Source organism: Pristis pectinata, chromosome 2 (genome assembly GCF_009764475.1).
Source record: "Pristis pectinata isolate sPriPec2 chromosome 2, sPriPec2.1.pri, whole genome shotgun sequence".
NCBI lineage: Eukaryota > Metazoa > Chordata > Chondrichthyes > Rhinopristiformes > Pristidae > Pristis > Pristis pectinata.
In genome coordinates, this window is record NC_067406.1 from 8,187,098 (window position 1) to 8,210,995 (window position 23,898).

At 45.3% G+C, this 23,898-nt stretch overlaps 1 protein-coding gene across 9 annotated transcripts in view; it reads right to left on the reverse strand.

The window, feature by feature from the left end:
• LOC127581620 (transcription factor COE3-like) overlaps positions 1-23,898 on the reverse strand; it is a 408,223-nt gene that overhangs the window by 121,175 nt on the left and 263,150 nt on the right. For 5 of the 9 annotated variants that reach the window (XM_052036201.1, XM_052036218.1, XM_052036192.1 and 2 more), the window contains one exon: positions 14,975-15,092. In XM_052036201.1, the coding sequence (XP_051892161.1) occupies positions 14,975-15,092 (118 nt within the window). Of the gene's footprint in view, positions 1-14,953; positions 15,093-23,898 lie in introns of all 9 variants that reach the window. The other 4 variants (XM_052036209.1, XM_052036181.1, XM_052036163.1 and 1 more) reach the window with 1 other exon arrangement.

Genomic DNA, 23,898 nt, shown 5'->3' on the forward strand with positions numbered 1-23,898 from the left:
CTCCACCATCAGATTTCTGAACGGTCCATGAACCCATGAATATGACCATATTATTCCTTCTTTTTGCACTATTTATTTATTTTTGAAATTAATAGTAATTTTATGTCTTTGCACTGTACTGCTGCCGCAATTCAACAAATTTCATGTCATATATCAGTGATAGTAAATCTGATTCTGAAGGAACAGTCCACCGTCCCAAACTGCACTCCCTCCATCAATGCTGAACCATGGCTGCATTGTGTGCTGTTTGCAAAACCTATCAGGTTTGATTCATGGAATTATAGCGTTCCATTTGTGGAGGGAAATAGACAGTTGATGCTTGCTACATCTTGCTCCTTCCCTTCACCTTTTTATACTGGCTATCTCTCCTCTACTCTTCAGTCCAGATGAAGGGTCTCAACCCAAAATGTTAACTGTCCACTTCCCTCCACAGATGTCGCCTGACTCACTGAGTTCCTCCAGCATCTTGTTTTTTGAAAGTTATGGTTGAATCTGTCTCCAGTGCCAATTCAGGCAGTACAGGCTCCCCTCTGGTTAGTTTATCTCACTCCTGGGTTACCTTCTGATAGAGGAGACACTGTTTGCCCATGTATTCAATACAAGGAGGCAGAGACTCTCACGACCTTTATGAAGTGTCGAGACTAGCGCTTGAATCACCAAGGCACGGAAGATTGGTAAATGGAATTAATAAATGGAGTTACTGTAAATCGAGATAAGAGATATCTTTATTTGTCACATGTACATCGAAACACACAGTGAAATGCATCTTTTGTGCAGTGTTCTGGGGGCAGCCCGCAAGTGTCGCCACACTTCCGGTGCCAACATAGCATGCCCACAACTTCCTAACCCATACATCTTTGGAATGTGGGAGGAAACCGGAGCACCCGGAGGAAACCCATGCAGACACGGGGAGAACGTACAAACTCCTTACAGACAGTGGCTGGAATTGAACCCGGTCCTGAAATGTCGACTGTTTGTTTCTCTCCAGAGATGCTGCCTGACCTGCTGAGTTCCTCTCGCATTTTGTTAGTGTAAATAGCAACTTGGTGGTTGTCATGGGTTCAATGAACTGATGTGCCCACTTCCTTGCTGGTCACACTACGTCCATTTTATACATCCCACATTCCCCTCAACACCACCCAGACTCACACCCGGGACAGTTTATAGTGCTAACCTGCACATCTTTGGAATGCGGGAGGAAACCGAGCACCCGGAGGAAACCCACACAGTCACAGGGAGAACGTGCAAACTCCACGCAGGCAGTACTGGAGGTCAGGATTGAACCCGGGTCTCTGGAGCAGCAATCAGTGGCTCTACCTCCTGAGCCACTGTGCCATTTGGGATTGGCATGACCTCCCAGAACTCCAACACTACCTATAGTTGACTTAGGCCACTGACCTCCTGGGTCATCCAGTGAACATCACCACAGCAACAGTAGAAATATCGTAATGATTCCATTTTTCAATGTTTTAATTTCAGCCAACTGGAGAGAGTTGAGAATCCAACCCGTCATCAACCTGCCATCTTAATGCTGTTTCTCTCTCCACAGATGAGGCAGGCACGGTAGTGTAGCGGTTAGTGTAACGCTTTACAGCGCCAGTGACCCGGGTTCAATTCCAGCCACTGTCAGTAAGGAGTTTGTATGTTCTCCCCGTGTCTGCGTGGGTTTCCTCCGGGTGCTCCGGTTTCCTCCCACATTCCAAAGACGTACGGGTTAGGAAGTTGTGGGCGTGCTATGTTGGCGGCGGAAGCGTGACAACACTTGCGGGCTGCCCCCAGAACACTCTACGCAAAAGATGCACTTCACTGTGTGTTTCAATGTACATGTGACTAATAAAGATATCTTATCTTAGATGCTGCCTGACCCACTGACTGATACCGCAATTTTTGGTTTTCTTTCAGATTTCAAGTTTGCTGCTACGTTGGATGTTTTGATTATTCAACCAGTTACTTCAAATTTATGCAGTGCATTCAGAGTCATTGTCATACAGAACAGGAAAGGCCCTTCAGCCCATCACATCCATGCTGACCTTCAGCTGCACATCCACATGTGCACACCCCAGAACGCTCTACGCAAAAAGATATATATCACTGTGTGTTTCGATGTACATGTGACTAATAAAGATATCTTATCCTATCTTATATGTGTGGCTGAGAAATTGGTGCAGGGGGAACGGTTTCAGATTTGTGGATCATTGGGATCTCTTCTGGGGAAGGTACGACATGTACAAAAAGGACAGGCTACACCTGAACTGGAAAGGGACCAATATTCTTGCGGGCAAGTTTGCTAGAGCTGTTGCAGAGGGTTTAAACGAGTTTGACAGGGGGATGGGAATCCAAGTGATAGGTCAGAGGCTGAGGCAGCTGGTGTACAGGTTGAGGCAGTGTGTAGAGAGACTGTGAGGAAGGATAGGCAGTTGAAAGGGCAAAATTGCAGTCAGTTGGATGGGTTGAAATGTGTTTATTTTAATGCAAGTATCAGGAACAAGGGTGATGAACTTAGAGCATGGGTCAGTACATGGAACTACGATGGCCATTACAGAGACTTGGTTGTCACAAGGGCAGGAATGGCTGCTGGATGCTCCGGGGGTCAGATGTTTCAAAAGGGACAGGGGCGGAGGAAAGAGGTGGGGGAGAGGCATTGCCAATCAGGGATAGTATCACAGCTGCAGAAAGGGAAGATGTCCTGGAGGGATCATCTACTGAGTCAGTGTGGGTGGAGGTCAGAAACAGGAAGGGAGCGATCACTCTATTGGGTGTATTCTATAACTGCTCCCACCCCCCCTCCAAAAGCAACAGAGACACTGAGAAGCAGATCGGGAGGCAGATTTTGGAGAAGTGCAAAAATAACAGGGTTGTTGTCATGGGTGATTTCAACTTCCCTAATGTTGATTGGCACCTCCTTAGTGCAGTGACCACAAGTCCCTGACCTTTACCCTTGCCTTGGAGAGGGATAGGAGCAGACAGTATGGGAAAGTATTTGTTGGCAGAGGGGAATTATGATGCTATTCGCAGGAACTTGGGAGTGTAAATTGGGACAGATGTACTCAGGGAAAATGCACAATGGAAAAGTGGAGGTTGTTAGAGATCACTTGCAGGGGGTTCTGGATAGGTTTGTCCATTGAGGCAGGAAAAGGATGGCAGGGTGAAGGAACCATGGTTGACAAGGGATGTGGAATATCTAGTGAACAGGAAGAAAGAAGCTTACTTAAGGTTCAGAAAGCAAGGATCAGGCAGGGCTCTAGAGAGTTACAATGCAGCCAGGAAGGAGGTTAAGAATGGACTTAGGAAATCTGGAAGGGGGCATGAGAAGGCCTTGGCGAGTAGGATTAAGGAAAACCCCAAGGCGTTCTACACGTATGTGAAGAACAGGAGGATGATTAGAGTGAAGGTAGGACTGATTAGGGATAGAGGAGGAAACATGTGCCTGGAGTTGGAGGAGGTAGGGGAGGTCCTTAATGAATACTTTACTTCAGTATTCACATGTGAGAGAGAACGACGTTTCTGAGGACCGCGTAAAACAGGCTGATAAGCTAGAACATGTCGATGTCAAGAAGGAGGATGTGCTGGAACTTTTGAAAGACATTAGAATAGGTAAATGTCCGGGGCTGGACGGGATATATCCCAAGATACTACGGGAAGCGAGGGAAGAGATTTCTGAGCCCTTGCTGATGATCTTTGTATCCTCTCTGGCCACAGAAGTAATAGCAGATGATGGGGAGGGTGGCAAATGTTATTCCTTTGTTCAAGAAAGGGAGTAGGGATAACCCTGGGAATTATAGACCAGTGAGTCTTACTTCAGTGGTGGGCAAATTATTGGAAAAGATTCTTAGGGACAGGATTTATGAGCATTTGGAGAAACATGGTCTGATTAGGGATAGTCAGCATGGTTTTGTGAGGGCTAGGTCATGCCTCACAAGCCTGATTGAATTCTTTGAGGATGTGACAAAGCACATTGATGAGGGTAAAGCAGTGGATGTGGTGTATATGGACTTTAGTAAGGCGTTTGATAAGGTTTCTCATGATAGGCTCATTCAGAAGGTCGGGAGGCATGGGATTCAGGGAAACTTGGGGTGTGTGGATTCGGAATTGGCTTGCCCATAGAACGCAGAGGGTTGTTGAAGGTGGAGCATATTCTGCCTGGAGATCGGTGACCAGTGGTGTTCTGCAGCAATCTGTCCTGGGACCCGAGCTCTTTGTGATTTTTATAAATGATTTGGATGAGGAAGTGGAAGGGTAGGTTAGTAAGTTTGCAGATGAAATGAGGGTTGGTGGTGTTGTGGATGGTGTAGAAGGTTGTCAAGGGTTACAATGGGACATTGATAGGATGCAAAGCTGGGCTGAGAAGTGGCAGATGGAGTTCAACCTGGAAAAGTGTGAAGTGATTCATCTTGGAAGGTCGAATTTGAAATCAGAATACAAGGTTAATGGCAGGGCTCTTAGCAGTGTAAAGGAACAGAGGGATCTTGGGGTCCAAGTCCATTGATTCCTCAAAGTTGCTGCGCAAATTGATAGGTTGGTTAAGAAGGCATATGGCGTGTTGGCCTTCATTAGTCAGGTGATTGAGTTCAAGAGCCATGAGATAATGTTGCAGTTCTATAAAACCCTGGTTAGACCACACTTAGAATACTGTGTTCAGTTCTGGTCACCTCACTATAGGAAGGATGTGGAAGCTTTAGAGAGGGTGCAGAGGAGATTTACCAGGATGTTGCCTGGATTGGAGAGCATGTCTTATGAGGATAGGTTGAGCGAGCTAGGACTTTTCTCTTTGGAGCAAAGGAGGATGAGAGGTGACCTGATAGAGGTGTACATGATGATAAGAGGCATATATTGAGTGGACAGCCGGAAAGTTTTTCCCAGGGCAGAAATGGCTAACACAAGGGGGCATTAAGGTGATTGGAGGAAAGTACAAGGGGGATATCTGAGGTAAGTTTTTTACACAGAGAGTGGTGGGTGCATGGAACACACTTGCAGGGATGCTGGTAGGGGCAGATACATTAGGGACATTTAAGAGACTTTTAGGTAGGCACATGAATGATAGAAAAATGGGGGGCTAGATGAGAGGAAATGGTTAGATTGATCTTAGAGAAGGTTAAAATGTTGGCACAACATTGTGGGCCGAAGGGCCTGTTCTGTGCTGTTATGTTCTATGTTCTATGTTCATACTAACTCCATTTACTAACCTTCTCCGCCTTTGTGATTCAAGTGCTTTTCTGGATACTTCATAAATGTCATAAGAGTCTCTGCCTCCTTGTGTTGAATGCATGGGCAAATTAGAAGGTAACCCAGGAGTAAGATAAAATTACCAGAGGAGATCTGAGGAGAATCTGTTCTCCCTGAATTGGCAGTGGAAACATATTCAACCATAACTTTCAAATGAGAAACAACAAACAAGATGTTGGAGGAGCTCAGCGGGTCAGGCAGCACCTGTGGAGGGAAATGGGCAGTCAACATTTCGGGTCAAGACCCTTCATCTGGACTGGAGGATAGAGCAGAGATGGCCAGTATACAGAGGGGAGGGAAGGGGTAGAGCAAGAGCTAGCAAGCATCGACTGACCATTTCCCTCCACAGATGCTGCCTGACCCACAGAGTTCATCCAGTATTTTGTCTGTTGCTCCAGATTCCAGCATCTGCAGGATGGGCAGGCACGGTAGTGTAGCGGTTAGCGTGACGCTATTACAGTGCCAGCGACCTGGGTTCAATTCCCTCTGCTGTTTGTAAGGAGTTTGTACGTTCCCTCCATGCGTCTGCTTGGGTCTCCTCCGGATGCTCCGGTTTCCCCCACATTCCAAAAAGACTTACGGGTTAGGAAGTTGTGGGCGTGCTATGTTGGCGCCGGAAGCGTGGCAACACTTGCGGGCTGCCCCCAGCACATTCTCAGTCACACAAAAAGACGCATTTCACTGTGTGTTTTGATGTACATGTGACTAGTAAATAAATGTCTTATATCTCTTGTGTCTCATTTTGAGTGGGGAATTGAATAAATACTTAGAGTCATGGAATCGTATGGTTGTACAGCACAGCAACAGGCCCTTCAGCCCACCATGTCCATGCCGACCTTTTTCCCATCTACACTAATCCCATTTGCCCACATTAGGACCACATCCTTCTATGTCCTGGCTATTTAAGTGTCTGTCCGAATGCCTCTTAGGTGTCATAAGTGAAGGGGCAAGAACACAGAGCTGGGAACATGGGACCACTTAGTTTAATCAAAGAGCTGTCCCTGATCCAATGGGGCTGATGGTCTCCTGTTGTTCTCTGTAGTGTTACTGGAAGGGAGCGTGTTGCCGAAGGAACGCTCGTTTCAGATTTCCCACCAATCCCTCCCACTCTGGAATACTGGCAGGGCTCTGCTGAGTCTCAGTAACATTCTTACTTTCCTCCGCAAGCAGTGTGAGATATTACAGTCTCTGCTGGCATGCGTTGCCTTTCTTCTCTGACTCTACCAAGGAGAGGAATCCTACATTCAGCACACTCGTGAAAGTAAACTGCTTGGCTGCAGTGCAAAATAAACACAGTAATCAGCTCTTGTTAGGTAAACGGTCTGATGTCTTTTATAATGAGTCAATATTTCGCCTACTACTTGAATTTCTCAACTGCCTTCTGGTGGATAAAATGGATTAATCTGCATGACTTTGTGTGCTGTGTGTGTGTGTGTCTTTGTATGTATGTGTTTGTGTGTGTATGAGTGTGTTTGTATGTACGTATTTGTGTGTGTGTTTGCATGTGTGTGTTTGTATGTACATGTTTATGTGTGTATGTTTATGTTTGTGTATGTTTACATGTATGCATTTACGTGTGTCTGTGTGTGTTTGCATGTACATGTTTGCATGTGTCTGTGTGTTTGCATGTATGTGTTTCTGTGTGTGTATGTATTTGATACTGTGTGTTTGTGAGAGGGCATGCATTCGATCTGTGTGTGAACATAGAACATAGAACATTACAGCACAGTACAGGCCCTTCGGCCCATGATGTTGTGCTGACATTTTGTTCTGCTCTAACCCTTCCCTCCCACATAGCCCTCCATTTCTCTATCATTCAAGTGTTATCTAAGAGTCTTAAATGTCCCTAATGTATCTGCCCCCACAATCTCTGCTGGCAGTGCGTTCCACGCACCCACCACTCTCTGTGTAAAAAACTTACCTCTGACATCCCCCCTATACCTTCCTCCAATCACCTTAAAATTATGTCCCCTCATGTTAGCCATTTTCGCTCTGGGAAAAAGTCTCTGACTATCCACTCGATCTATGCCTCATCATCTTGTACACCTCTATCAAGTCACCTCTCATCCTCCTCCTCTCCAAAGAGAAAAGCCCTAGCTCACTTAACTTATCCTCATAAGACATGCTCTCCAATCCAGGCAGCATCCTGGTAAATCTCCTTTGCACCCTCTCCAAAGCTTCCACATCCTTCCTATAATGAGGCGACCAGAACTGAACACAATACTCCAAGTGTGGTCTAACCAGAGTTCTATAGAGCTGCAACATTACCTCGCAGCTCTTGAACTCAATACCCCGACTAATGAAGGCCAACACACTATACGCCTTCTAAACAACCCTATCAACCTGCGCAGCAACCTTGAGGGACCTTTGGACGTGGACCCCAAGTTCCCTCTGTTCCTCGACACTGTCAAGAGTCCTGCCATTAACTTTGTATTCTGCCTTCGAATTCGAACTCCCGAAGTGCATCACTTCACATTTTCTGGTTGAGCTCCATCTGCCACTTCTCAGCCCAGGTCGGTATCCTATCATTTTACATATCATTTTGCCTATCATTTTGTGCATTTTTGTATTTAAGAGTGTCTGTGTACACACACACACGTGTCTCAGCATGTTTGAATGCATGCGTTTATTTGTATGTGTTTGTATCCATGTGTGTGTTTGAGAGAGTGCCTGTAACTGTGCATGTGTAATTTTTTGTTTATGTATGACAGCAGCTCACCAAGACTCCTCAGACAGCAGCTTCCAAACCCGAAACCTCTACCAGCTGGAAGGACAAGGGCAGCAAAACCACGGGGAACCCCACCAGTTGGAAGTTGCCCTCCAAGCCGCGCACCATCCTGACTTGGAAATATATCACCGTTCTTTCACCGTCGCTGGGTCAAAACCCTGGAAGTCCCTCCCTCGCAACATTGTGCACGTACCTACTCCTCGAAGACTGCAGTGGTTCAAGAAGGCAGCTCACCACCACCTTCTCAAAGGTAGCTAGGGATGGCCAATGAAATTCTGGCTCAGCCTGTGAAGCCACATCCCTTGAATGAATGTAAAACAAAATGTTTGCATGCACACATATGTGCCTCTAAATACATATATGAGCATACAGCACTTGTAGTGGTCCAAACCTCTGCTTGATATACTTTGTAAGGTCCTTAAGTTCCTTCAGCATTGTTCCACACAGTGGGGAGTCTCACATCTGAAGGAGACAACTCTTCTACCAGGCTCAACTAATTGTTGCACCTCAGGGTCTCTTTCACCACACCCACCCAACCCTCTCATGCATTACATTCAACCTGAGATTGATGGGGGCCAAAGTCTGACAGGTTCTTGGACTTGACAGACTGTAACACAACAAGTTGACAAAGTTGCTTCACAGACAGTGTTGCACTGATTTTTTGTGTCCTTCTGAAATTCCCTAGGTTTTGAGTAGATCTAAGACAACTAGGTAACTGCAAATGTAATGTCACTAAGGATAGATGGGGGGGGGGGGGGGGGGGGGGGGGGGGGGGGGGGGGTGGGGGGGGGGGGGGGGGGGGGGAGGGGGGGGGGGGGGGGGGGGGGGGGGGGGAAGCAGTAGGCCAGATAAGCTGGCATCTGTCATTGGGAAAGAACTGGTATCCATTATAATGGAATATTTAGGAAAAATCATCATAAAATCAACCTGTGTTATACGTGCAAACTTCTTAGGGGTCTTTTTAGGAATGTACCGAGAAGAGTGGATGAAGGGGAACCAGCATAATGGAGTATGTTGGACTCAGTCAATATCACAGATGGGTGACGTATAGCAGAGAGGCCAGTTCTGGATTCAGACTCTACACTGGAGAAAGCAAACACAGATTGGTGATTGCTTGGTGGAGCGTATGTGTTGCAGTCACAGGGAGTGGCCCTGAGTTTTGTATTGCTGCCAATTTAATTCCTGTTCCAATCCTGCTCGGAGTGGTGTCTGTGGCCTCTTGCATTTTACAACAAAGCCCAATGTAAGCGTGAGAAACACTCATCTTCTTTCTGGACTCAATCTTGAATTCTACAACTTTAGGTAATTCACTCTGTCCACAGCAGAATTGGCCATCTCTGCTTTAAGTTATCCATCAGTGCTGATGGCTCAGATAATCTCCATTAGCACAGCCTGATCTGTTAGCAACACATAAGACATACAAAGAAGAATAATCACCCTCTAGTTATCCCCATTAATTCATTGACCAGGTCTCACACTATTGCAGATATTCCCTTTGTCCTATCCATTCCTCCTGCCGTCTGCTCTGTAACTTAAAACTATCTTTGTATCTCTCTCTCCCTGTTCTATCAAAGGGTCTCCAACCTGCAACGTTAACTGTTGCTTCCTGTTGAGTATTCCCAGTATTTTCCTTTTTTATTCCATGTTTTCAAAGCTCTTGCTGTGGACCTGTTCATTTACAGAGGGGTCAGGCGAGTAGGGGACCTTTGTGTAGAAAATGTTAAATGGAAGACTGATCCTCTTAGATGTTTCAGTGAATGAGTCGACGATGACTTGGAGCTCAATCTACAAGCTCGTGCATACATCAGAGTCCTCCACAAAGTGCAACTTGATTACTGAGTTACCTTGATTCTGGAATGGGATTTGCTGTTTCCACTGGGAAACTTGTTAAGGTGTGATGAAGGGAGAGTGATTGAAAAAAGTATTGGGGCAATAACACAGCCCTTGCTTTATGCTTCATTGGCAGACCTCAATCAGTGAGGATTGGGAACAACATCATCAAAATAGATGCATGTCAAGGCTACGTGCTAAGCCCCCTGCTCTCCTCCCTGTACACACCTGACCCTGTGGCTAAGCAATGACATATACAAATTTGCCAATGACTGTTGTTGGACACATCACAGGTGCTGATGACTCAGCGTACAGGAGCGAGACTGGTTGAGTGGTGCTGCAACAACAACCTTTCGCTCAACGTCAGTAAAACTAAAGAGCTGATTGTTAAACTCAGGAAGGGGAAGGAGGGTGAACATGCGCCCGTCTACATTGGGGGATTGAAGGTGGAGAGAGTCAGCAGCTTTAAATTCCTGGGTGTTAACATATTGGATGACCTGCCCTGGGCCCAGCACATAGATGCAATTACATGTAAGGCGCACCAGTGTCTTCACTTTCTTAGGAGGTTAAGGAGGTTCAGCTTGTCATCAAACGCTCTCACAAACTTCCAGAGATGTATTGTTGGAAGGATCCTAACTGGTTGCATCATGGTACAGCGATTCAAATGCACAGGAATGTAAGAAGCTGCAGAGAGTAGCGGACTCAGCCCAATACATCACAGCACATCCACGGTAGGCATGGTAGTGTAACGGTTAGCGTAATGCCAGTGACCCGGGTTCAATTCCGGCCACTGTCTGTCAGGAGTTTGTACATTCTCCCTGTGTCTGCGTGGGTTTCCTCCAGGTGCTCCGGTTTCCTCCCACATTCCAAAGACGTACAGGTTAGGAAGTTGTGGGCATGTTATGTTGGCGCTGGAAGTGTGGCGACACTTGCGGGCTGCCCCCAGAACACTCTACGCAAAAGATGCATTTCACTGTGTGTTTCAATGTACATGTGACTAATAAAGATATCTTGTCTTGTCTTGTTTTATCTTATTTTATCCCTCCCCACCACTAGAAGTATCTACATGAGGTGCTGCATCAAGAAGGCAACATTTATCATCAAAGATCCCCACCATCTGGGCCATGCCATCTTCTCGCAGCTACCATCGGGCGGGAGGTACAGAAGCCTGAAGTCCCACACCACCAGGTTCAAGAACAGCTACTTCCCTTCAACCATTTGGTTCTTGAACCAACCTGCACAACCCTCATCACTACCTCAGTTCAGCAACACTATGACCAATTTGACCACTTTGCACTACAATAGACTGTTTTGTTTGTTCTAATTGTGTTTTTTTTCTTGCATAATTGTGTATAATTCATGTTTAATTTATGTTTTTCTTGTGAATGTGTATCTGATGCTATGTGCCTGTGATGCTGCTGCAAGTAAGTTTTTCATTGCACCTGTGCACACATGTACTTGTGCAAATAACAATAAACTCAATGTCGATTGCTGGCCTGCACTGAGCTCGGACTGCTGTGGGTCCACTGGCTAACATTGCAGCTTTCTTGATATCATGAAGCACATGCTCTATCCACATACCATAGATTAAAGGGTTGGCTGAACAAAGACTGAGGACAAATGCTGTAAAAAGCAAAGTACTACAGGGAACAGTGCTGAGGCCTCAGGATCGCAAGAAACTGCAGAGAGTTGTGGACACAGCCCAGCGCATCACAGACATCAACCTCCCCTCCTTGGACTCTGTCTTTACCTCTCGCTGTCTTGGTGAAGCAGCCAGCATCATCAAAGACCCCACCCACCTGGGACATTCTCTCTTCTCTCCTCTTCCATTGGGTAGAAGATACAAGAGCCTGAGGGCACGTACCACCAGACTTAAGGACAGCTTCTACCCCACTGTGATAGGACTATTGAACGGTTCCCTTACACAATGAGATGGACTATGACCTCATGATCTACCTTGTTGTGACCTCACACCTTACTGCACTGCACTTTCTCTGTAGCTGTGACACTTTACTCTGTACTGTTATTGTTTTTACCTGTACTACCTCAATGCACTCTGTACTAACCCAATGTAACTGCACTGTGCAATGAATTGACCTGTACGATCGGTATGCAAGACAAGTTTTTCACTGTTCCTTGGTACAAGTGATAATAATAAACCAATTCCAATACCAATACCAATATTTACAAGCTACAGTAATGACTTAGATGAAGAGATTCAGTGTTCCGTGGCCAAGGTTTCTGTCAATGCAAAGATTGATGGGAAAACAAGCTGAGGGGAAAACAGAGTCTGTAAACGGGTAGGTGCAAACAAAGAGATTAAATAAGTGCAGGCAAAGAGATTAAATGCACATTTTTCTGACAATACACAGGTAGATGAGAAAACAAGGTAAGGCGGACATAGTCTGCAAAGAGGTACATGTGTGGTCAAAGAATTAGGGAGATAATGTGGGAAAGGGTGAGGTTCTCTGCTTTGGTAGGAAGAACAGAAAAGTTGAACTATGGTTAAATGGGAGAAACTGCAGAATGTCTCTTGTACCTTAAACACGGGAAGTAAGCACTGCGAGGAATTAGGAAGGCCGATTACAAAGATCAAGGAACTGAGGGCTGTGGGGAATTGATAAGATCTTTGTTAGTCACATGTACATGGAAACACACAGTGAAATGCATTTTTTGCTTGTGTTCTGGGGGGCAGCCCGCAAGTGTCGCCACGCTTCCGGCGCCAACATAGCATGCCCACAACCTCCTAATCTGTACATCTTTGGAATGTGGGAGAAAACTGGAAATTGTACAGAAGAGATGAGGCCTGGAGCAGACCTGATGGGCTGAATGGCCTCTTCCTGCTCCTATTTTCATAAATTCTTGTCTTTAAAGGGGCTGAATATAAAAGCAGGGAATTTTTCTACATCTGTGTTGGTATAGGAAGGTACACTTCTTAGGGAGGCAGTTTCACTGTTGTAAGGTTCACTGTTGGTTCCTGGGTGAATTTAAGATGGTTAGCTCATACTCATTGGAGCTTAGAAGAAAGAACAATGACGTTATTGGAAGTTGGAAGATTTTGAGCTGGATTGAAATGTTGTTGCTGAGAGGTGTTTCTCCTCATGGGAAGATGAGGAGCAGAACTTTGATCTGGTTCCACCATTCATCAAGATCCTGGCTGACCATTTACCTAAGCATCATTTTCCTGTACTATCCTCAAAGCCTTCCATTCCTTTATCCACAAGTCCACTGATCTCTATTCTGAATAGACTCAATGACAGAGTCTCCACAGCTCTCTGGGGTAGGGGATTCCAAAGATATATCACCTTCTAGAAGAATTTTCTCCTTCTCCCAGTCCTTATTGGCCTAACCCCTATTCTGAAACTGTCCTGGACTCCTTAGCCAGATGAAACATCCTCCCCAGCATTCAGTGTGTTGAGCCCTGCAAGAAATTTATAAACTTTGATGAGATCTTCTCTCATTCTTTTAAAGGTAATAGCATAGTCTACTCAATCTGTTATCACACAGTAAATCTGCCAGCACTGGAAGCAATTTGGTGGACTTTCCTTGTGCTCCTTCTGTAGCAGGTAGAGTATTTTTTAGTTAAGGAAACCAAGCCTATACACAATACTCCAGGTGCAGTCTCACCAAGGCTCTACACAATTATGGTAAGACTTCCTCACTCCTGTGATCAAATCTCTCATAATAAAGCACCAAGGAACACAATGCAGGTGAGAAGAATATTCTCCAGTCCCGATGAAACATCGACTGTTTATTTCCCTCCATAGATGCTGCCTGACCTGCTGAGTTCCTCCAACATTTTGTGAGTGTTGTTGAGAAGAATGTTCTTCTCTTGTGGGGGGTTGTGAGCCTATGGCATGCTCTGCCCCTGAAAGCCATGGAGGATGAATCATAGAATATTTTCAAGTATGAGTGAAACAGATTTTTGGTAAGTCGAGAAATCAAAGAGGAACAGGCAGGAAACTGGTGGCAGGGCAAAATCAGAGTGTGTTTGTGTGTGCATGTGCATTGTGTGGGGTTTGTGTGTGCATGGTAAATGTGTGTGTTCATGTGCATAGAGTGCGGTGTGTGTGTTTATGTGCATGTGTGTATGTGTATATTGTGGGCATGTATACAGTAAGTGTGTGAATGCATATGCACAGTTTGGGGCACGTGTGTTTGTGCATGTATGGTGTATGTACATGTGCGTGTGTATGGTGTGTGATGTTGGATGTGTGTGTGGTGCATGGTGTGTACACTTAAGTCTGGGTTTGTGTGGTGTATGCATACGTGTACTGTGCAGGTGTGCATGTGTATCAGAAGGGAAAAACCAGGAATCATTTTAATTTTTCATGATGTGCTGGGCTGTGTCCACAACTCTCTGCAGTTTCTCGCTGTCTTGGGCAGAGCAGTTGCCATACCAAGCCGTGACGCATCCGGATAGGATGCTTTCTATGGTGCATTGAAAAAATTGGTGACAGTCGGAGAGACTATGAAGGATCTCCCAATTTACAACCTCGTCCATTGTTAAACTGGCCCAGCAGCAGCTCAAATGAAATCCAGCAACGGGAAACAAATCCCAGACTTATCCACAAGGCCTACATCACAAGAAGAAATTACAGAAACCAGTCTCTCCTCCATGGACTCTGTCTACTCTTCTCGCTGCCTCGGTAAAGCAGCCAACATAGTCAAAGACCCCACCCAACCCAGACATTCTCTCTTCTCCCCTCTCTCATTGGACAGAAGATACAAAAGCCTGACAACACGTACCACCAGGTTCAACAACAGCTTCTATCCCACTGTCTATTGAATGGTCCCCTTGTACAATAAGATGGACTCTTGACCTCACAATCTACCTCGATATGGCCTTGCACATAATTGCCTGCACTGCACTTTCTCCTCAACTGTAACACTATATTCTCCATTCTGTTATTGTTTTCCCTTGTACTACCTCAATGCACTGATGTGATGAAATGATCTGCATGGATGGCAGGCAAAGCAAAGTTTTTCACTGTACAATCTCCTTTAAACTTTCCAACCTCTCAACTTAAAGCCATGCCATCTATATTTTCACTGTGTGACAATAATAAACCAATTTACCAATTCAAATCCAAGTCAGAAAGGACAGGAGATTCCCCTTCATGCCATAAATACCAAGGTCTAGTTGGTAATATGACGTGATCGGACTCGGACGGTGCTCCAGATGTGACCTACCTTCACAGGGGTCCAGCCTCCGAGCCCTCCGGCCGTGCTTGGAGTTGTTGTGGATGAACATGTTGTCCGACACTGCCAGGACGTGCCCGTCCACATTGATGGTTGTGCAGATGACCACCTGGAAGGAGACAGCAGGTTCCAGAGATAAGTGAGTCGAGCTTATTATTTCAAGTAAAAAAGAACTTACAGCACACATTGGAGCTACTTGAAAATTGAACATGAAACAGTGCAGCGCAGGAACAGGCCCTTCAGCCCACAATATCTGTGCCGGCCACGATGCCAATTTAAACTAATCCCACCTGCCTGCACAAGCTCCATATCTCTCCATTCCCTGCCTGTTCATATGTTTGTCTAAATATCACTTAAACATTGCTATCGTATCTACTTCTACCACCTCCCCCTGGAGTGTGTTCCAGGCACCTATAACTCTCTACATAAAATCTTGCCTTGCAAATCTCCTTTAAACTTCCCCCTCTCAACTTAAAATTTTTTCCTCGCCAATACCCTTTTAACCCTTTAAACTTTTCCCCCTCTCAACTTAAAAATTTTTTCCTCGCCAATCTCCTTTAAACTTTTCCCCTCTCAATTAAAGCTATGCCCTCTTGAATTTGACCTTCTAAGCTGGGAAAACTATCTACTCTTTCTATGTCTCTCATAATTTTATAAACTTCTATCAGATCTCTCCTCAGCCTCTGATGAACCAGAGAAAACAACCCAGTTTGTCCAACCTCTCCTCATAACTAATAATCCATGCAACATCCTGGTGAACCTCTTCTACACCCTGTCCAAAACCTCCACATCCTTCACGTAATGTGACAACCAAAACTGCACACAATATTCCAAATGTGGCCGAACCGAAGTTTTATACAGCAGCAAAATGCCTTCCTGACTGTTATACTCAACACCCTGACTGAGGAAGGCAAGTGTTCCATGTGACTTCTTGACCACTCTATCCACTTGTGTTGCCACTTTCAGGCAGCTCTGGACTTGGATCCCTCTGTACGTCAATGCTCTGAAGGGTCCTACCATTTACTGGACCCTTTTGCATTTAACCTCCTAAAATGCATCACCTCACACTTGTGCAGATTTGGTCTGAAGATTTTCTTTAATCATTGCTCCTAGTTCTTCCTTCTCTCCATTGCATTAATTAATTTATTTAATTTCTCAGCTACTTACCTATTCCTAGCCTAGTGGAATGGTGTCATGACAACAACCTTTCCCTCAATGTCAGCAAAACAAACAAGTTGGTCATCGACTACAGGAGGGGGTGGGGGGGAAGTGCATACACTCCTGTCTACATCAACGGCACTGAGGTCGAAAAGGTTGAGAGCCTCAAGTTCCTAGGAGTGAACATCACCATTAGCCTGTACTGGTCCAACCATGTAGACGCCACGGCCAAGAAAGTGCAGTAGCACCTCTAGAAGTACAATGCATAGTTCATTGAAAGTGGCGTCACAGGTAGACAGGGAAGTGAGATAGGTGTTTAGCACACTGGCCTTCATCAGTCAGGGCAATGAGTACAGGAGTTGGAACATTATGTGCAGTTGTGCAAGTCATTGGTGAGGCCGCACTTGGAGTACTGTGTGCAGTTTTGGTCTCCCTGTTATAGGAAAAGACATGGTTAAACTGGAAAGAGTGCAGAAAGGATTTAACGAGGATGTTGTCAGGATTAGAGGACCTGAGTATAGAGAGAGGGTTGGCCAGGCTAGGTCTTTATTTCTTGTAGGAGAATGAGGGGCAACCCGAGAGAAGTGTTTAAAATTATGAGAGGCATAGATCAGGTTGATGGTAACAGTCTTTTACTCAGGATAGGGGAGTCCAAAACTAGGGGGCAAAGATTAGGGTCAGAGGGGAAAGATTTAAAAGGGACCTGAGGGGCAACTTTTTCACGCAGAGAGTGGTGAGTATAGTGAATGAGCTGCCAGAGGAAGTGGTTGAGACAGGTACGAAAGTATAATTTAAGAAGCACTTGGATAAATACACAGAGGGGCAGGGCTTGGAGGGATATGGGTCGAATGCAGGAAATTGGGATTAACTAGTGGACAACGTGGTTGGCGTGGACTCGTTGGGCCTGAAGGGCCTGTATCCTTGCTCTATTGCTTTATAACTCAATGACTGTACTTCAGGAGGCCAAGGAAATTTGGCACGCCCTTTAACCCTCACCAATTTTTATAGATACATCATATAAAGCATCCTATCTGGATACAACACGGCTTGGTACGGCACTGCTCTGCCCAAGACCTCAAGAAACTGCAGAGAGTTGTGGACACAGTCAGCACATCACAGAAACCAGCCTCCCCTCCATGGACTCTGTCTACGTTTCTTGCTGCCTTGGTAAAGCAGCCCAACATAATCAAAGACCCCACCCACACGGGACATTCTCTCTTCTCCCCTCTCCCATACAAAAGCCTGAAAGCACGTACCACCAGGCTCAAGGACAGCTTCTATCCCACTGTTTATAAGACTATTGAATGGTCCCCTAGTACAATAAGATGGGACTCTTGACTCACAATCTATTTCGTTATGACCTTGCACCTTATTGTCTGCCTGCACTGCACTTTCTCTGTAATTGTAACACTTTATTCTGCATTCTGTTATTATTTTCCCTTGTTCTACCTCAATGCACCGACATGATGAAATGACCTGTATGGATGGCATGCAAAACAAAGTTTTTCATTGTACTTTACTTCATGTGACAATAATAAACCAATTTACCAATTTATCACTTTATTCCCCTTCATAAACTCTCCCGTCTCTGTGGAATATAACATGGAAAAGTTCCAACAGAGAAATGACAGAAATGCTGGTTATTTTTAACTGATGAGAGATTTGGAAAATGTTGATGTTCCAAAGGACCTTGGTGTCCTTGAACACATCTCACTAGAAGCTAAAATGCAGGTGCAACAGGCAATCAGGCAGGCAAATGGTGTGCTGGCCTTTGTTGAGAGAGGATTTGAGTACAAGATTAAAGATGTTTTATTGCAATTATACAGGGCCTTGATGAGAATACACCTGGAGCATTGTGCACAATTTTGGTCTCTTTACATAAATAGGTGAACTTATTATGGAGGAAATGCAATGAAGATTTGCCAGATTGCTTTTTGAGATGGAAAGCCTGCATTATGAGGAGAGATTGAGTTGGCCGGGCCTGTAATCTTTCTCGTTCAGAAGAATAAGAGGTGAAATGTACAAAATTCATCTCAAGTTCAAGGACGTTACCCCTGGCTGGGGAGAAGAGGTTGACGAGGATGTTGACGGGACTCGAGGGGCTGAGTTATGGAGAGAGGTTGGGCAGTCTGGGACTTTTGTTCATTAGAGCGCAGGAGAATGAAGGGTGATATTGTAAGAGCTGAATGAAATCATGAGAGGCATAGATAGTGTGAATGGACACAGTCTTTTTCCCAGGGTTGGGGAATCAAGAACTAGAGGAACTAGGATTAGTGTGAGAGGAGAGAGATTTAATACGAACCTAAAAGGCAACTTTTTCACCCAGTGGGTGGTCAGTATATGGAATGAGCTGCCAGAGGAAGTGGTTGAGGAAGGTTTATTAGTCACATTTAAAAGACATTTGGACAGGTACATGGATAGGAAAGGTTTAGAGGGATATGGGACAAACACGGGCAAGTGGGACTAGTTTAGATGGGAATCTTGGCTGGTATGGACCAGTTGGGCTGAAGGGCCTGTTTTCATGCTGTATGACTCTATTACTAGAAGCAGGGGTCACAGTCTCAGAATAAGGGTTAGTCCATTAAGGATTGAGATGAGGAGAAATTTCTTCACCTTGAGAGTGGTGAATCTTTGGAATTCTCAACCATCGTGGGGTGTGGAGCTCAGTCACTGAGTTTATTCAGATCAGAGATGGATAGATTTTTGAATATTGAGGGAATTGAGGGATATGGAACAATGGCACTGAAGTAGAAGGCATGACCTTAACTACCAATCAAGCGCAGGGACAGAATTTTCTACTTCTGCTCCTAATTCTTATGTCTTATGTTCTTACCTGCCTTTCAGAGTTGTGAACGTAGCCCAGTCCATCACGAAAACCAGCCGACCCTGCACTGACTCCGTTTACACTTCCCACTGCCTCAGTAAAGCAGCCAACATAATCAAGGACCCCTCCCACCCCGGACATTCTCTCTTCTCCCCCCTCCCACCGGGCAGAAGATACAAAAGCTTGAAAACACGCACCACCAGGCTCAAGGACAGCTTCTATCCCAAAGTTATAAGACTCTTGAATGGACCTCTTGTATGATAAAGATGAGCTCTTGATCTCCCAACCTACCTCATCATGGCCCTTGCACTTTACTTGTCTACCGGCATTGCACTTTCTCTGTAACTGTAACACTACATTCTGCATTCTGTTTTTTTTCCTTTTAACTACCTCAATGTATGTATTGGTATTGGTATTGGTTTATTATTGTCACTTGTACAGAGGTACAGTGAAAAACTGGTTTTGCATACCAATCGTACAGGTCAATTCATTACACAGTGCAGTTACATTGAGTTAGTACAGAGTGCATAGATGTAGTACAGGTAAAAACAATAACAGTACAGAGTAAAGTGTCACAGCTGCAAAGAAAGTGCAGTGCAATAAGGTGCAAGGTCACAACATGGTAGATTGTGAGGTGAGAGTCCATCTCATCGTATAAGGGAACCATTCAATAGTCTTATCACAGTGGGGTAGAAGCTGACTTTAAGCTTGGTAGTACGTGCCCTCAGCCTCCTGTATCTTCTACCTGATGGAAAAGGAGAGAAGAGAGAATGACCCAGTTGGGTGGGGTCTTTGATTATGCTGGTTGCTGCACCAAGACAGCGAGAGGTAAAGACAGAGTCCAAGGAGGGGAGGCTGGTGTCCATGATGCGCTGGGCTGTGTCCACAACTCTCTGCAGCTTCTTGCGGTCTCGGGCAAAGCAGTTGCCGTACCAAGCTGTGATGCATCCAGATAGGATGCTTTCTATGACATGATCTGTCCAGATGTCATGCAAAAGCAGAGCTGTGGATACAGCTCAGCACATTACAGAAACCAGCCTCCCCTCCACTGACTCTGTCTACACTTCCCGCTGCATTGATAAGATAAGATAAGATCTTTATTAGTCACATGCACATCGAAACACACAGTGAAATGCATTGTTTGCGTAGTGTTCTGGGGGCAGCCCACAAGTGTCGCCACGCTTCTGGCGCCAACATAGCATGCCCACAAATTCCTAACCTGTACACCTTGGAATGGGGGAGGAAACCGGAGCACCCGGAGGAAACCCACATAGACACGGGGAGAACATACAAACTCCTTACAGACGGCGGTGGGAATTGAACCTGGGTCACTGGCGCTGTAAAGCGTTACGCTAACCGCTACACTACTGTGCAGCCAACATAATCAAAGACCCCTCCCACCCCGGTCATTCTCTCTTCTCCCCCTTTCCATGGGCCAGGAGATACAAAAGCTTGAAAACACGCACAACCAAGCTCAAGGACAGCTTCTATCCCACTGTTATAAGATTCTTGAACGAACCTTTTGCACAATAAAGATGAACTCTTGATCTCCCAATCTACCTCGTTGTGGCCCTTACACTTTATTTGTCTACCTGCACTGCACTTTTTCTGTAACTGTAACACTATATTCTGCATTCTGTTTTTTTTTCTTTTATCTAGCTCGATGTATTTATCTATGACATGATCTGTCTGGATGGGAGGCAAACAAAGCTTTTCACTGTATTTCAGTACATAGAACATAGAACAGTACAGCACAGAACAGGCCCTTCGGCCCACAATGTTGTGCTGACATAGCTATTCCCTCCTACCTACAGAATGCCCTTATCCCTCTATTTTCCTCTCATTCATGTGCCCATCCAAGCTCCTCTTAAAAGCCCCCAGTGAGTTTGCCTCCACCACCCTATCAGGCAACGCGTTCCAGGCATCCACCACTCTTTGAGTAAAAAACTTACCCCTCACATCAGTCCTGAACCTACCCCCTCTCACCTTAAATGCATGCCCTCTGGTATTGAATCGCTCAATAATGGGAAAAAGATATTGCTTGTCCACCCAATCTATGCCCCTCATAATTTTATACACTTCCAACAGATCACCCCTCAGCCCCCACCGCTCCAGAGAAAAGAGCCCAAGTTTGTCCAGCCTCTCCTGATAGCACATGCCCTCTAATCCAGGCAGCATCCTAGTAAACCTCCTCTGCACCCTCTCTAAGGCCTCAACATCCTTTCTATAGTGAGGTGACCAGAATTGCACGCAATACTCTAAATGCGGCCTAACCAGACTTCTATGCAGATGCATCGTAACTTCTTGACTCCTGTACTCAATACCTCGATTAATGAAAACAAGCGTTCCATAAGCCTTCTTAACCACCCTGTCTACCTGTGTAGCCACTTTCAATGAGTCATGGACTTGCACCCAAAGTCTCTCTGCTCTTCAACACTGTTAAGGGTCTTGCCCTTAAGAGTGTACTGCCTCCTGCCTCCTCCATGTGACAATAATAAACCAATTACCAATTACCATAATCTCCCAGAAACACCAAGAGTTTCAAACCATGTGCTAACTCTGTACTGCAGTAATAACAACCACCACCACCACTTACTTTATGATGCAGGTCTCGTTACTTCAGGACAGCATGTGTGCATGTGACGTATTTATATTTTCACCCAGAAGTACACCCAGCAGGTGATGGCTTCAGGCAACTCAACAGCTTGGTTACAGATGTAGGTTTTGCAAACCATCTAACAGGTGGAAAGAGAAGCAGCGAGGGTCAGGGAGGGAACTCCACAACCTTGGCTGAAAGTAGGGATATCAAGGCTAGCACTGGAGGAATAGAAAGATCTCTTTCTATTGGAGACTGGATAGGCTGGGGCTTTTTTCCACTGGAGGGGTGACCTTGTAAAGGTTTATAAAATCATCAGGGGCACAGATAACGTGGATGTTCACAGTCTTTTTGCCAGGATAGGGGAGTCTAAAACTGAAGGGCATGGGTTTGTGAGAGGGGATAGATTTATAGGGGACCTGAGTGGCAAGCTTTTTACACAGAGGGTGACGGGTGTATGGAACGAGCTGCCAGAGGAAGCTGTAGAGGCAAATAAAATTACAGCGTTTAAAAGACATTTAGACAGGTACACGGAAAGGGAAAGTTTGAGGGATATGGGCCAAATGGGCAAATGGGACTAATTTAGGTTAGTCAGCATGGATGAGTTGCCCTGTTTCTGTGCTGTATAACTCTGTGACTCAAAGTATCATCAGCTTGTTTGGATTTGAACGTGCTTCCATTCGAAGAAGTATCACCCACCGAATATTGTTTCTGTTAGTCCGGTTGAAGTTTTAGCCCTCTGCTTGCATAGGCCATTATCTTCTTATTTCTCAGTTCTGGTCATGATGATATAGATTAGACATATGATGTAAAACTTAAGTGCAGGAGACGTACCTCACCATTATATGCAGTCATAGAATCATACAACACAGAAACAGGCCCTTTGGCCCAATAGTCCATGCCGACCAAGATGCCCATCTAAGCTAGTCCCATTTGCCAATGTTTGGCCCATATCCCTCCAAGCATTTCCTATCCATGTACCTGTCTAAATGTCTTTTGATAACAGTCCTGTCTCAAACACTTCCTCTGGCAGCTCAGGCAGGCACGGTAGTGCAGCGGTTAACGTAACAATTTACAGCGCCAGCAACCAGGTTTCAATTCTGGCCACTGTCTGTAAGGAGTTTGTACGTTCTCCCCGTGTCTGCGTGGGTTTCCTCTGGGTGCTCCGGTTTCCTCCCACATTCCAAAGACATACAGTTTAGGAAGTTGTGGGCATGTTATGTTGGCGCCGGAAGCTTGGCGACACTTGCGGGCTGCCCCAGAACACTCTAGCAAAAGATATATTTCACTGTGTGTTTCAATGTACATGTGACTAATAAAGATGTCTTATCTAATTACAGACCACCTTCTGCGTGAAAAAGTTGCCGCTCAGGATCCTACTAAATCTTTCCCCTCTCACCTTAAACCTATGCCCTCTAGTTCTTGATTCCCCAACCCTGGGAAAAAAGATTGCAAATTCACCCTGTCTGTGGCCCTTGTCCCACAAACAACATCACTTAAACAAGCATCTTTAATGCTGGAGCTCACTGTACTTTTGTTTTTGGACAAGTTTGGTTTCAGGATACAGGCTTAGCTGACCAGGCCAGCATTTATTACTTATCCTTAAACGCCCATGAATGGAATGGCTTGCTCTACCACTTCAGAGAGCAATTAGGAGTCATCCACACTGGTAGATCTGGAGTCACACATTGCTCAGCCCAAATAATGAAAGCGGAGTTCCTTCACTGAGAGGCATTAGTGAACAGGATGGGATTTTTTTTAATGCTAGTCCAGTGGTTTCATGTTTGCCAATAAGTTCCAGGTTTATTTAATTACTTTAATTTAAATGCACCAACTGCTGTGGTGGGATTTGATCCCATCTCACTTGATCAATAGGCTTGGCTACATAGAAAATGCAGGGAAAGCTACCGTGTTCCCTCCTTTACAACGATAGCATAGCGATTAGCGTAATGTTATTACAGTGCCACTGACCCGGGTTCAATTCCCGCTGCTGCCTGTAACGAGTTTGTACGTTCTCCCCGTGTCTGCGTGGGTTTCCTCCAGGTGCTCCGGTTTCCTCCCACATTCCAAAGATGAATGGGTTAGGAAGTTGTGGGCATGCTACATTGGCACCGGAAGCGTGGCGACACTTGTGGGCTGCCCCCAGAGCACTCTATGCAAAAGATGCATTTCACTGTGTGTTTCGTGGTACATGTGACTAATAAATAAATATCTTATCTTATCTTATTATGCTTCAGAGGTACTCCTTGTAAACTGCTTCAGGACATCCAGAGGCAGTGAAACGGGCTATAGATATCCAAAGCTTTTTTCTAAATTGTTTCTAAGGTGCCCAACTGG